Below are 14,979 nucleotides of genomic sequence, written 5' to 3'. Positions count from 1 at the left end.
GGATCCTTGTTGGGGGGGCTGCACCTTCCCTGACTGGTCTCCTCTATCACATCCCCATCTGCTTTCTTGATTAAAATCGTAAAATCCTCAGGTGTTTGAATGAATGATGAAATTCACCCACAAATATTTACTGGGCGCCTTTTAAATACCCAGTAGTACACGGAGTGCTGGAGTGACATATGCGGGGTCTGTGACCTCCCTGTGGACCGTGACCTTGCTTTCAGGCAGATGGGTGTTATCATCCCAATTTCTTCTGCCTGGAAAGCTCTTTCTGAAACCACTCACTTCTTAGGAACATCTCAGCTAAACATTTTTTTTTTTTTTTTAATTTCTGCCAAGGGAAATTTGGCTTCTATGTTCCTGCTGTCGGAAAGGAATTTTATGAAGTGTTAAAATGTTTTCCATGTCTGTGGTCGTCATTGCTATCGTTCATCCATGGGAAAAAAAAAAAAAATACCCTAATTGCTTTAGCAACTCGACAGGTTTTCTGCTTCTCCTCCAAATCATACTGATAGCTATATTTGCCAGTGTTTTAAGTGCTGGAAGCATTATTTTCATTAAAAAGAAAAGAAAAGAAAAGAAAAAAAACCTATTTGCTCTCAGAGAATCAATGTCCAGAGAAAATATTTTTTTATAAAAACTTTCAAATCAAGACTGAGCACAGAATTTCCTATTTCACAGGATATGAAAAGCAATAGGAGCGGATAGTGGAAGTCTGCCAGATCTGAGTTGAGCCTTTTTTGGTCTCTCTCCTTTCAGTCTCACTGAAAATATATGTACTGAGCCACGTAATACCACTACAATAATAACACACACACACACACACACAAAATGTTTTACTGATAGCAAAATAAGAGACAAAAATTAAGCCTTACACTCTGGAATAATAAGGAATTGTGGAAGCCTAGATTTCAAGAGTTAATATAGTATATGTTGAGTGAAGAGGACAGCAATTCAGAAAAGATAGAACTTTGGGGAGCTAGAGGTGAAACCCCGCCATCTTAATATGAGCCCACTTGAAGGGACTGGAAAAGAAGGCACTGCCAAGTGTAAGGAGGAGGTGGGAGGGGCATGGGTGGAGGAGGAGGGGATCGGCTAAGAGGAAGTGGTCTCTGAGCTACTTTGGAAAGAATCTGCCTGCAAACTGTTTTTTTCCCCACAAAAACTTTTTCAAGCCAAGACACTTTTAAACTAGATCTAAGGAAAAGTGAGGTGTCAGTATAGTTACTTTAAGGCAGAGATGATATGTTCTGGACTCTTCTATGCAACTGACAAAGAAGTACAAGTTGGTGTCCATCATATGACCTGCAAAGCAAAAAATATTTCCTGTTTCTTTATGGAAAAAGCTTGCTGACCCATCTTCATCTTCTGTGGGATCCCAGAGCTGGGCAGATATTTAGAAATGGCTAGACCATCCCCTTTTGCTTTGGACCTCAAACATAGAGGCTTTCTTGAGGGCACATGGCTGCTTGGTGCTAGAGCTCAGACTTCCCCACAACCTGGCTTCCTGGCTCTCCGTCCCTGCTCAGGCTCACATGGAGCCCCACAGTGTCCCATTCCTAAAAACACTTCCTCAGCCCTGCCCCACCTTCTCAGGTTCTCCCCTCCCCCAGGTTTATTATCCAACAACAGTGATGAACAAAAGTAGGGCAGAGTGGATTTCAGATGACTGCTGAGGGAGGGAAGTCCAATCCAGTCCAGGAGACACACATGAAGTAGGGGCCCTTTTGTAGACACTCCTTCATTGTCTTCCGGATTCCTTGGTACGCTTATGGAGAGGGGTCAGTCAGCTTCCTGCCCCATAACAATCTCAACTATTTGGCTTCTTCCTTTTAGAAAATTCTACATACCTTAAAAAGTTTTGACCCAGGGGTCCTTCAAGCCTTTCCTGTCTCCTTCGGTGCTCTCTTCAAGCTTCTCCTCCTATGACTCCATCCTGTCAGTAGTGGTCTCCCCCCAGGACTACAAGAACCAGCAGTATCTTCATCCCTATCCCCAGTGCCTAGCTCAATGCCTGGCATGGTACACCCCACAGTCCTCATGAGACTTTGCCCATAGTATAAATCCATATACAAATGTTTATAAATAGAGTTGGCCCATGAATAACATGGGTTTGAACTGCTGGTCCACAGATTTTTTTCAATACAGCACAGTAGAACTGTAAATGTATTTTCTCTTATGATTATCTTAGTGTTCCTCTAGCCTCCTTTATTATAAGAATATAGTATGTGATACATATGATATATAAAATATGTGTTGATCAGCTATTTTATAAACTGTAAGCAGGAGGCTATTAAGTTTTGGGGGAGTCAAAAGCTATATGCAATTTTTGACTGGGGGTGGGGCAGGTCAGTATCTGCCACCCCCCACATTGTTCCAGGGTCAGATATACATAAGTTGAAGTCGAGCAGATACAATTCCATTCCCGATTTCACCACTTGCTAAGTATATGACCTTGGACAAGTAATAATACCTCTCTGAGAATCTGTTTCTTTATCCGTGAAATGGGCGTAATGGAAGCACCAGTCCCAGAGAGTTGTTGGGAAATTTAAATGAGATAATGGTTTAAATCAGAGTTCTCAAATTTCAGCATTCATTGGAATGATCTGGAAAGCTTGTTAAAACAGCTACTGGATTGGTGGTTGCCAGAGGTTGAGTTTAAGGGTACAGGAAATGGGTGAAGGACGTCAAAAGGTACTAACTTCCAGTTAATCTGAAAAATACTTAGCGGGCATGAAATTGGAATACAGTTTGGCAATAGCTCTCAAAAATTTAAAATTCAGATACTCTTTTATCTGTTCCACTGCTAAGAATTTCTTATAAAGACCCTTATATAAAAATGTCAAAAGATATGTCTGAGGATGTTCATTGCAGCCTTACTAATACAGGAATACCTCAAATATACTGCGAGCTCAGCTCCGGGCTCTCACAAGAAAGTGAATATCACAATAAAGTGATCCCAATGAATTTTTTGGTTTCCCAGGGCATATAAAAGATATACTTACCCTGTGGTAGTCTATTAAGGGTGCTAAAGCCTTTTGTCTCTAAAAAATCACTGTACATAGCTTGATTAAAAAATACTTTGTGGCTGGGGTGCCTGGGTGATTCAGTTGGTTTAGCATCTAACGCTCAATTTAGGCTCAGGTCATGATCTCAGGGTCATGAGATCAAGCCCCGTGTCAGGCTTTTCGCTGGGCAAGGAGCTTGCTGAAGTTTCTCTCTCTCTAAAAAAATAAAATAAAATAAAAATACTTTGTAGCTACAAAATGCTAACCATCTGAGCTTTCAGGGAGTTGTAATCTTTTTGCTAGTGGAGGGTCCTGTCTTGTCACTGATGGCTGCTGACTGTTCAGGATGGTGCTCACTGAAGGCTGGGGTGGTTGTGAGAGTTCCTTAAAATAAGATAGCAGTGAAGTTTGCCACATTAATTGACTCTTCCTTTCACTTGAACACTTAGAGGCCACTGTAAATTAATTGGCCTAATTGCAATATTGTTGTATCTCAGGAACTAGGAAGACCCCAGGAGAAGAAGAAAGGTGGGGGAACAGCCCATCAGTGGAGCAGCCAGAACACATACATTGATTGATTAAGTTTGCCATCTTATGTGGGTTTGGTTTGCAGCGCCTCTAAAACAATTACAGTAGTAATACTAAAGTCCCCTGATCAATATCATCATAACAAATATAATAATGAAGAGAATTTGAGATATGGCAAGCATTACCAAAATATGGCACAGAGACATGCAGTGAACAAATGGAGTTGGAAAAAGAGTGTTGGTGGATGCGACGGACAGAGAGTTGCCAGGAGCCTTCGATTTGTAAAAACCACAATTATCTGTGAAGTGTAATAAAGGGAAGCACGGTGAAATGAAGTGTGCCTTTCACATGCACATCAGTAGATTTCCAAGATATGTTAAGTGGAAGCAAGTCCCAGCACAGTGTATATAATACTAGCACTTGTGTATAAAAAAAGGAATGTTGTACATAGAAAAATAGACAAGTCTATACCATATGTTTAAGGTTTTTTCTCTGGATGGAGATGCTAGCATCTGTTAAGAGTGGTTACCTTTAAAGAGAGAAATTGGATGGGAGGTAGCCAGGGAAGGTGGCCTTTTATATTTTCCTTTGTTCCTTTTTTCTTATATATATCTATTACTTTCATTTAGTTGATAGGGATAATCTACCCAGGAGGATTTATTGGATTTTTAAAAGCCTCATAAATGCTGCATATGGTAAGGAACCATTAAAATTGTGATATTCTTATAGATTGTTGTTTTGATACTTCTCAAAATGTTTGAATATATGCATTAACAAGGGGATCTGCAGTTTCTGAAATGTATTGAGATTTATACAAAGCTTAAGAAGTCAACACCATTTAAGGTGACTTAAGTCACCTCATCATTTATTTGAATCACCAGCCCCTGCTTACTTGAAGTTGGCTAAAAGCATCCTATTTCTTTTTTTTTTTTTATAATTTGATCACCATGTTTCTCTTTCTTTCTGTCTCCATTGCCATTCCCCCCCAAAGAACCAACCATCTGGCCTCGTCTAGCCAGGAAGTTAAGAAACATGCTGCTGGCTCAGGCTGTCCGACCTCAGGTTTAATGGGGCTGTGATGGATTCACAGTGTCACTCAGCAGTGCTCTTTTTCACCCATCTCCAGAGAAAACCCCAGCCTGCCCTTTTTCCTCCTCAAGTTGAAATTCTAGGCCATGCCTCCCTAATGTATGGGTCTGACCGTGTTAATTCTCTGTTTCCCGGGCTTCCTGCCAGGCTGACTGGCAGGCTCCTCTGTGCTCAGGACCCAGAGTGAGTAGGCAGGAATCTCTCTGGGAATCTCTCTTCCTGGCTTGCCCTGCCCCTGTCAGACACTAACTGTTCCTCCCTCTGGCTTTGTCTTGCTCCTCTGGGTGTCCTGAGAGCCTGAATCACTTACTGTATTTTCTCTGTTACAATTCTTCAGCCTGGAGCCAAGACTCATCAATTCCACCCCAGCTTTTAGGATTTAAAAACAGTAACAAGCTGGGGCGGGGGGGTGGGGGGGGTCAACTGTTTCATTAGTTATGTGCCTTTCTTTGAACATCTTTTCTGAGCTATTCTTAGAGGATGTAGAAAAATGTTATCCCTTAAAGGAAAACCACATTTCCTCAGAAGCTTACAGACTTAGGCTCTATGGTGAGCCCAGATTACATTAAAAACAAAAATTGAGTTTGGAAGACTTGTTTGAGATACTCTATTAAGGCAAGCCTTCTGCCTGGAAGGACTTAGTTTCTCCAGATATTTGCCACAGTAAAGGGATCAAAGGCTCTCTCGCAGCCATTTAGCTAGAGCGCACGAGGTAGGAAGTGCAGGGACTATGGAAGAACGCAGTCAGGAGGACAAGGAAAAGGCTGGGTTTGGAGGAGCCTGACCTTTGGAGGAGCCTAACCTCCCTCTTCCTTGCTTCCAAGGCTTTTCTTTTTTTTTTTTCTTTTTTTTTTTTTTTTATAATTTTTTTTTTAAGATTTTATTTATTTATCAGAGAGAGAGAGGGAGAGCGAGCGAGCACAGGCAGACAGAATGGCAGGCAGAGGCAGAGGGAGAAGCAGGCTCCCTGCTGAGCAAGGAGCCCGATGTGGGACTCGATCCCAGGACACTGGGACCATGACTTGAGCCGAAGGCAGCTGCTTAACCAACTGAGCCACCCAGGCGTCCCAACTTCCAAGGCTTTTCTGCCCGGAGCTCTGAATTTAGGAGCCTTGTACAACCCCGAAACCCGAAGTTTTGTGCTTGATGCTCTGATCCTTCTCAGAGAGTTTGTTTATTTTGTTTTATTCTATTTTACTTTATTTATTTAGATTTTATTTATTTATATGCCAGAGAGAGAGCACAAGTACGGGGAGCAGCAGGCAGAAGGAGGAGCAGATTCCCTGCTGAGCAGAGAGCTCAATGTGGGACTAGATCACTGGCACCCTGAGATCACAACCTGAGCCTAAGGCAGATGCTTAATGGACTGAGCCACCCAGGCAGCCCGCAGAGAGCTTGTTTCAGCAGGGCGTGTTTCTGGGTAAACGGATATCCTGTTCTGAGCTTTCCTTCCCTTAGACTGAAGGCAAGTCTTCTAATGGTAATTTACAAAGCTCTCTCCCAAGTGAGAAGTATGTTCTGAACTCAGCAGATGTCCAAACATTTTGACGTGGAGGAAAGTACTAAAATAAATAAATAAATAAAGATTATTAAATTAGTCTTATGGATTTTTTTTTTTCAGATTCTTATTTATTTATTTGACAAACAGAGATCACAAGTAGGCAGAGGGGCAGGCAGAGAGAGAGAAGAAGGGAACCAGGCTCCCTGGTGAGCAGAGAGCCCGATGTGGGACTCGATCCCAGGACCCTGGGATCATGACCAGAGCTGAAGTCAGAGGCTTTAACCCACTGAGCCACCCAGATGCCCCAGTCTTATGGATTTTTTTAAAAAATTCTGAAGATTATACATATACACATGTGTGTTATGTGTGTGTATGTGGGTCTCTTTACACATAGCAAAGAATGACTAATCACTAGTAGGATATTTAGTTAATTGAACAAGGAGAACCCCAGACAGAGGTGGCTCTGGTGTGGTTGTGGCGTACATAGGCAAACCCAAATCCAAGTCTACAAATGCCTGAAGTCACAAAATCAAAACCTAAATACAACCAATCACAAGCAACCAATTAGGCCTGAAGCTGTGACCAATCCATGATTTCCTTGCTTTGCTTCTGCCTTTTCTCTAGAAAAGCCTCTTCCCAGCCCTGCCAAGAAGGGGAGCGCCCCTAACCACTGCCTATTTGGCATGGCCTGATTCCATCCGTTTTGCTCAAATAAACTTCAGATTTTTAACAGACCTCAGTTTATCTTAACGTGGGGTCTGCAGCCGCAAAGGGTGATTAGCAACTTCATCAAAGCTCTGTTCCCCTTCTCTTAGGTTCACTTATACCTGCTGGATATATGTTACAGAATCTCTTTTGACATCTAAGACTGACATTCAAACGTACTGTGAAAAAAATCACTTTTAATTTTTTCTTGATTCTCAACCTAATTTAGGCAAAACATTATAATGTAGAATTTGACAGTGGGCTGGGGGAAATTTTCAAGTTGTGTGAATGTAGATTTAAGTTTTCCGACTGATCTTTTTCTGTTGATAGTACTTTCAAAATATTTATGTGTATAGCTGATCCAGCCTCAACTAGGGCCTCAGAACCTCGTAGTCTCTCTAGCCCACTGGGCGCACTACTGGCACAGATTGGGGCTGATCTGAATTTGTTCTTCTATAAGCTGCTTTTTTGAACAAATGCCAGTACCATCTTGTTTACTATTTATCTCTTCTCTGAGCTTTTAGGTAGAATTTTATTTTATTAATTTTATTTTTTAAAAATTTTATTTCTTCGTTTGAGACAGAGGGAGAGCACAAAGTGAGAGTGAGAAGCAGATTCCCCACTGAGCAGGGAGCCCCACTGAGGGGCTCGATCCCAGGACCCTGGGATCATGACCTGAGCCAGAGGCAGATGCTTAACCAACTGAGCCACCCAGGCACCCCTTAGGTAGAATTTTAAAAATTCAGTTCAGTTAGTAACTACTTGTAGTTTTATTATATATAGAACAAGTAGTGTGAATTATATACCAGGGAAGTAGTGAGTGATGGTCAAATTCGGCGACTTGCTCTTTGGGGGTTCCCTGCTGGAGACAATGAAGAGTGTATACTGGGGCCCCCGGGTGGTGTAGTTGGTTGAGCATCTGACTCTTGGCTTCAGATCAGGTCCTGATTAGGTCCCCAAGTCTGGAGCCTGCTTCAGATTCTCTCTCCCTTTCCTTATATCCTGTCCACTTGTGCGCGCTCTTTTAAAAATCTTTAAAAAAAAAAAAAGTGTATGGTCTTTACTTGTGACATCACCACTAGCAGTCATCCTGATTTATGATTTTGAAAATATGCTGTCTTTAAATCACATTCATTAAGGCATACTCTTTGAGGTGGTTTTTCCCTAAGGATGATGAATTCCTGCTGATCCAGGCACTCTTTCTGAGTCCTTTTGTGTGCCCAAGAGCTTTCATTGCAAGACAAATGGCTGGTTGGGGGCAGTCTGCACAGAAATGAGAGAAGTAAACTGGGCCTTGGAAACACTGTGAGAATATTTATTAAACCTAAGCTGAGTTCCGCAGTTTTTGGTTTTGGAGGGGTTCTTTATTATTTGTTAGCCACCTGTAGTTTTGCTTTTAATTAGTTACCATACCGAAAAGAACACAATTCCTGAAATTGAGAATAGTCTGGAAAATTTAAGACCTGTCTCAATTTTGAGTCTTGACTTCTTTCTGAACCCCTAGTTGTGTTTCAGCTCTATCAAGATGACCTTCAGGCATGTCAAGTTCAGCATGTTCAAAAGCAAACTCTTGGGCGCCTGGATGGCTCAGTGGGTTAAGCCACTGCCTTCGGCTCAGGTCATGATCTCAGGGTCCTGGGATCGAGTCCCGCATCAGGCTCTCTGCTTAGCAGGGAGCCTGCTTCCCTTCCTCTCTCTCTGCCTGCCTCTCTGCCTACTCGTGATCTTTCTCTGTCAAATAAATAAATAAAATCTTAAAAAAAAAAAAAAAAAGCAAACTCTCTACCTTCTCTCTCAGACTTCCCCCTGTGCTTGTCCTCATGGTCTCTACATACTTCTCCAGCCTGAGCCATCCTTGTCTCCCCTTCTTGAAAGGGAGACTTCTAGCAAGTCAGCCCCTTGTGGTATCACCTCACTCCATCAAATGACTCCTTGCTCCTGCCTCTACTGCAGTGCTCTGCTTTAACTCAAGCCTTCATCATTTCTCCCAAACAAATCCTACTCAGATGTGTGTCCTAGGGCTATAATACGAAGTTCACCAGCTGGCTTAGCATCCACTGTCCTTCTTGATCCATCCTCACTCAGCATTTGCCCCAACCCTACAAATCCTTTCATAACTCCATACCACTCTTTGAACTCAGGAGCAAGCATTGATCCATCATTTAAGGTCTAGCAACATTGGGAGTTTTGGGAGTATTTCCTGACTCCACCTACTGAGTTAGTTACTGTGTCCGCATAGCATCCACACGTCTCTGGCATAGGATAATTAACTGCTTATCTCTCTTTCTCCCTAGAGCCTGTGATCTCATCAAGGGGCAAGCACTGTCTTAATTATATATTTCTAGCAGTCAGTCAAGTGTTTGGTAACCAGAGGAACTCAGATATTTGCTGTATGAAAGGATGGATGCATTGCAACTATGCCCTGGGATATGGTAACGACTTGTTCTAAATAACTGAGGCACTTTAACTCAAACACAACACATTTACCACAGAACATGGCTTGAGTAGGTATGAGAGGATCTATTTTTACCCTTGAACTTGTGTAGTATTTGGCCACTAGGTCTTTTTTCTAAGTGCTTTCCCTTCCGTATGCTTCCAGAGGTGTTACTGGCCACTCTTACCTTCCCTCTACTTCACACACATACATGAACAGAGAATTTTCTCTCTAGTTTATTCCCTTTATTAACAACCTTTCTTGATTGATGGCAGAATTTTGACTGTCACCACCCAAATACTCTGCCTCAGTCCTTACTGCTCCTTCCCCTCTGGATACCACAGTTCTCACTCTTGTAGATGGCTGTTATAAAGCTCTACGCTTAAAGCAGTGGGGTCCCGTCCTCTTTAACAGGCTTGTGATTACCACCCCTGCCAGATAACCTCATCTGACTGTGGATTTCACCGGTGCCTATTCGGCTGACTGCTCTGTGTTGCCCCTGCAGAAGGTAGCTTAAAGTCCCCCATAACTCCAGCCTGCGTGCAGACAAAACAGCAGAGAGCCGGGGCAGGAGGGCAGAGCCAGTTGTCCACCGGCTGTGCTGCCCTGGAGCCCAGCAGAGGCCTGAGAGCTGGTGGTCAGATACACATCCACACGTAGAGCAGCACACAATGTGTGACCCTGTCCAGACAAGGTCGGGGAAGGGAGCCACGTGTACGCACGGAGAGTGTGAGCAAAGGGGGTGGCACCTCCTCCTGCTGCAAACTGGGTGCAACCAATTCATCATGTGACCTAATGATAAAGTTTGATGAATAGGAAGGTTTGGAGTTGGGATTCTTTCAAGGTAGTAATGAGTAAACATCACAGCCTCTGTGAGAATTACACATTGATCAGGAAGTGGTTGCTCATTAGCCTTATGAGACATTTACAGTGTGATAAGTGAACAGAATCTACTTTCCTTCTCTGCTCCATCACACTCTTGTTTGTTTTGTGGGCTTCTTTTTACGATTATTGTTCTTCTGTGGGGATTACTCGATTACTCTTTGTCATACTTTGGACACCTGGAAGATTTGGAAGAGCTTTGATGCCCTTTTTTATAATAGAGCCTTGGGAATCACGTAAGAAGGATTTATGTTAGAGTATTAGCATCCATGAGAGGCTAATTCTAACTGTGCCTTCCTAACTAAATATTCAGAAATTCAAGTTTAATCTTACTGTTAATTCGGTGCTATAATTTCCTAATCCCATGCTTATTAGATCAATAACTGTTGGTTGGCCCCACCCCTAAAATCCACTACTAAGAGCTCATGCCCTTCTCTGTACAGCTTTGTTCAGACCCCCAACATTTATCATTCCAGTAGTGCTCTTCCCAAGAGCCCCAAAAGTACTAAATGAAGTCAAAGTGAGAGAGTTAGCACTTCAAAGGGTTTGGGAGGGCAGCCTTATGAAAGTGAAAATGGCAGAACAGAATGGTACGTGGTCGTGATGAGCTACAGAGGGCGCCACGGGGTGTTGAAATGCAATCTGCATGCCTGAGCAGCTGGTTGGAGGAGCCTTGGTCTGTCTTGAATGGAGGCTATGGCTCCTGTTCCCCGCCAGAGGGCTGGAGGGCTGACTGCAGTGAGTGCAAGGGCTGGGGGAGGGGGAGGGGCAGGAAGGAGAAAGGAGCCAAGGAGTAAAAATGGCCCTTGAGATTGAGGGGCAATATGAAATAACTACTCATTGCCCCAGCTTGGAACTTGGAAATGGTACTGTCTTCCAAGGACTGCACTTGAGTCCTTGAGATGGAGACCAAAAAAGAAAAGATACATGTTTGGCTCTTCCTCATTCAGCCACTCCACCCTGGCTTCACCTCTAAGCCCCCAACCGACGTTCCTCTATCCATGTATCTGTATCTGTATGCCAACTCCAGATCTGTCTCTGTAGATCTTGGTATATAGGCATAGCAAGTCCCATTTTTAAACAAGAGCTGTGGAATGCTTGGAAGCAGATGCCCATGAACTCTTCCCAGTCGTATTTAGAATTTGTTTTAACCTAAAGTTATGGAGACAGACTTGAAGGGAGACCTCCCCAACTTTGCTAAAATGTAAGTATAAAAAGGCACAAATTGGATGGATATTGATGATGTTATTTCTACTGTAACATCATCCATAGACTCCTAGTGTCTTTGCTTTGCTTCCCTATAGTGATCACAACATAAATTACTTGTCTTGTTTGACTTCCTTGTTCACCAAAGTTGAGCAGATTGTGGCCGTTTTCAACGCTTCTACCAGACAAAAAGCTTGGGACCATTTCTCGAAAGCTCAGCGCAAGAACATAGACATTTGGCGAAAGCACTCTGAGGTTGGTGATTTTATGATTACTTTTTAACCACCATCACACAGCTGGATTGGCAGAGAATAGTGTGGCTGCAGCCATTTCGGTTTTTGTTATAGCGGGCAGCTGTTGTACCATTGTCCTGTCTCATTGTCAGCTCCGAACCCAGCTCAGACTTGGGCCTTAGCCAGAAGAGCAGCTGACTTAATGCTTAGAAAACAGAGTGCTTTTCTACCCCGCAAAGGGAGAAAGGCATCTCTCCCATTCATAGCAAAAAGCTCGGAAATAAGCCAAGACACTTCGCCTGCCTATTCTGAAGAAAAGTGTAATGTAAAATAGAAAACTGGCTTTTTAAATAAATATGGAGGGTTTTTTTTCCCCCCCCAGTGTTCTGCAACATGATGATGATGCTTTGCTCTTTGGGCTAGAAATGGCAAGTAAGCCTTTCTTCTGTGCCTTCCCATCATAAATAAGGCCCTAGTCCCCTTTGCTAGCCAGCCAGGTATGTAACAGCTCTCCCCAGAGTGCCTTTCCCCTGGGGGATCGAATGTCCAGGCTAGCCAGAGTCCACCCTTCTGCAGCAATGCATGTGTGAAGTGTGAGTATCTACCCCAAGGAAAGAGGCCAGATCCTGACCTTCGTTGCCACCCAGAAAGACCAGAATGTGTCATTAGTCATTGGTCGTGCAGCTGTTATTTTTAACTTCACAGTTTAGTGTACGCTTTGAACCTGTCGTTTAAAAGTAAGTATACTATCTTTGTTTGCTTATTTGTTGTGTGTGTGTGTGTTTTGTGTATGTGTGTGTGTGTGTTTTTTTAACGAGAGAATGTTTTCCATTTGGATGCCTCTCCATCTCTAGCATGTTAATATTAAAGTTCTCTAAATGATACTCCCTTCTTTCAAAATCCCCAAACTTATAGAAGGTAAGGCTTGTTTATTTAATGATTTGGGCTCACACTTGTAAAATAAGTTTTTTATATGGAGTTTGAAGAACCACAAAGTACTATAATATCAATCATTTGGGTAGCATTTTAAGTGCCCATTAACTAACGCTAAATTACAGCTAAATACCAATGGCACTAGATGTAACATCCACATGAATACCAAATGAATCCTTTATTATCACTGTTATTATGGTGAATACTGAATGACTCCACAATAATGGGACACTTAAAATGCTGGTGCAATTTATTAAGAAGGACATTTTTTTATTTTGTTCACAAATACTTAAGAAGGTGGCTGGTGACTGATGTAGTTCTGTTCCTCTGTTCAGGATTATGAGTAAGGAGGAAGTGGGATTTCTCTTTAATTTTTCAGGGGCCAGAAAAACAAAGGGTGCTGACCTGCTGCTCTCCCAGACACTGAATTGAGACCTGAGTCAAGGCTGATTTTCAGGAGGAAAGAGAGTCCTCGTTTAGGATGAAATATGCAGATTGAGGGTTATGAAAACACAAATTGATATCCATAAACTGATTCAGATTTGGGAACAGAGGGTCTAATAATTGTTTATCTTATTTTTTTTTCCTTCATATAAACAGCAAATGATTAAAAGAAATGTTAAGGGGAAGGCAAGTGGCATTATGCTAATGATCTGACATAAAAAGGCTGTCACTAGTATGTGAATGTTGGGAAATAATCCATTATTGATCTAAATCACGCTTCCCACGGCCTGGTCCACTGCCCCTAGCCCTGGTCCCCAAAGGAACTGGGGCTGTGTCCCCGCTGCTGAGCAGGGCACAGGAAACTTCCAGCTTTGTTCTAAGGAAGCCTGCTCACTTTGCTGGGTCCACAGGATGTAGTAGAAATGGATGCACACGTTCCTGAAAGGTGCTCCTGCAAAGGGGCTATGTGCCTCCCTGCCACTCCTACCACCTCTTTTGATATTCTAGGAAATAGAATACTAAATTACCTTTGATTTTCTCTCCTACATGTCGCTTAATTGATTAAATACCAGTTGGTAATTTAACATTGTGGATGATTTCTCTGTTGCGTATAAGCTTGATAATTGGCTTGATTTTTTCCGCGTTCCCGTGTACAGCATCTGTTAATTATCTGCAACACCTTCGCAGATTTATGAGAGTGTACGAGCGATTTACTGCTGAACCAGAGGCACCCTGTGGAAACACCCTCGGCTTTTTTTTTTCCCCCTCCAGTTGTTTTTTTTCCTTTCCAACACCCTTCCACACAAGAACAGCTACAGTATGACAGTTTGTCATTAGCTGTGGGGACTCAACAACAGGCCCTTTCAGCCTCATTTATTCCTTCCTCCTGACTTTTCCTTGTTTCAAGTATTTTCACGCCACCTCTTTAGGAACTGGGATCTTTGTCAGTAGAAAAATTAGCTGTACACAACCTAAAGGCGTCCCCACTAATCACACGTGACGTCCACCTCCAAGAGCCACTGGTGTTATTTACGGCGCAATTGGCACTTCTTTCTACTGGCTGGCAGGGTCAAGTGAGGAGGCACTGCCCATCCTCCTGGAGGCCTCTCAAGGCTCCCTGTGATGGGCGTCCCTCTCCCAGGGACCTTGACTTCATGCCCTTTCTCCCCTTTCCTGGTCCTCTGCAGGGCTTGTTGCCAGGGTTCAGAGTTGACCACGTGAATACTGCTAGCAAGACCTAATTTTCTTTTGGTCCTACTACAGTTAAAATCTGTGAGCTAAAGAGAAAGGAGAGTTCAGAGAACCTGTAACACAATAAAATACGCACATCCATTAGATGGACATTAGAACTATATTTAAAATCATGCCGTTAATACATTAGGTGTTATAATTTAGTTTTATTGTTTTTCAGAAGCAAAATTATTTTAACTCTTTGACTTTTATTTAGAGACTTCAATTTCAGAGGTGAGAAAAAGAATAATGTAGTTCTTTCCCTGTTTTGTTTTCTTGAGGATAGTACATTTGACAGAACAGAACTGGTAAGGGTTCACAAATACACAATATTCAGCTTAATACAAAATAATATAATTACTTACCATGAATAATTAGTGTCCTAGTTTTTTGGCAAGGGAGTAAAAAATTTATTGTGACTTGTTACTTTTTATAGTGAGTTTTCACATATACCCTTTGACTACCATCACTCCACTAGTAAGTAGAGAAAGTAAGATATGATCCTAAGATCTCTCAGTGATGTCAAAACAGCCATCACACAGAAACACTAAATGCTACCTGATGATGTGAAACACCAAAAAGTAGGCATCGGTTCTATTTTGTCATCCAGCATCTTTGGCATTTTACCGTTTCGCTATCTGAATAGTGTGTGCGTATGATCACACATGGGCACGCGCACACAATGTAAGGGCACTGTTTTTTTTTTTTAAGATGTTATCATTTATTAGAAAGGAATCATAAGTGGTGTTGGAGCAAAGGGAGAGGGAGAAGTAGACCCTGTGCTGA

The 14,979-nt window shown here is 42.5% G+C and overlaps 1 protein-coding gene across 7 annotated transcripts in view; it reads left to right on the top strand.

Annotated features, from left to right (window-relative positions):
• Positions 1–14,979, top strand: part of ENOX1 (ecto-NOX disulfide-thiol exchanger 1) — a 561,055-nt gene that overhangs the window by 417,689 nt on the left and 128,387 nt on the right. For all 7 annotated transcript variants that reach the window (XM_045076639.1, XM_004759254.3, XM_045076640.1 and 4 more), the window contains one exon: positions 11,502–11,608. In XM_045076639.1, coding sequence (XP_044932574.1) covers positions 11,502–11,608 — 107 coding nt within the window. The remainder of the gene's footprint in view (positions 1–11,501; positions 11,609–14,979) is intronic.

Source organism: Mustela putorius, unplaced genomic scaffold, assembly GCF_011764305.1.
Source record: "Mustela putorius furo isolate JIRA1106 unplaced genomic scaffold, ASM1176430v1.1 tig00000179_pilon_pilon_pilon, whole genome shotgun sequence".
In the NCBI taxonomy this organism is placed as follows: domain Eukaryota; kingdom Metazoa; phylum Chordata; class Mammalia; order Carnivora; family Mustelidae; genus Mustela; species Mustela putorius.
This window is presented reverse-complemented; position numbering and strand designations above follow the sequence as displayed.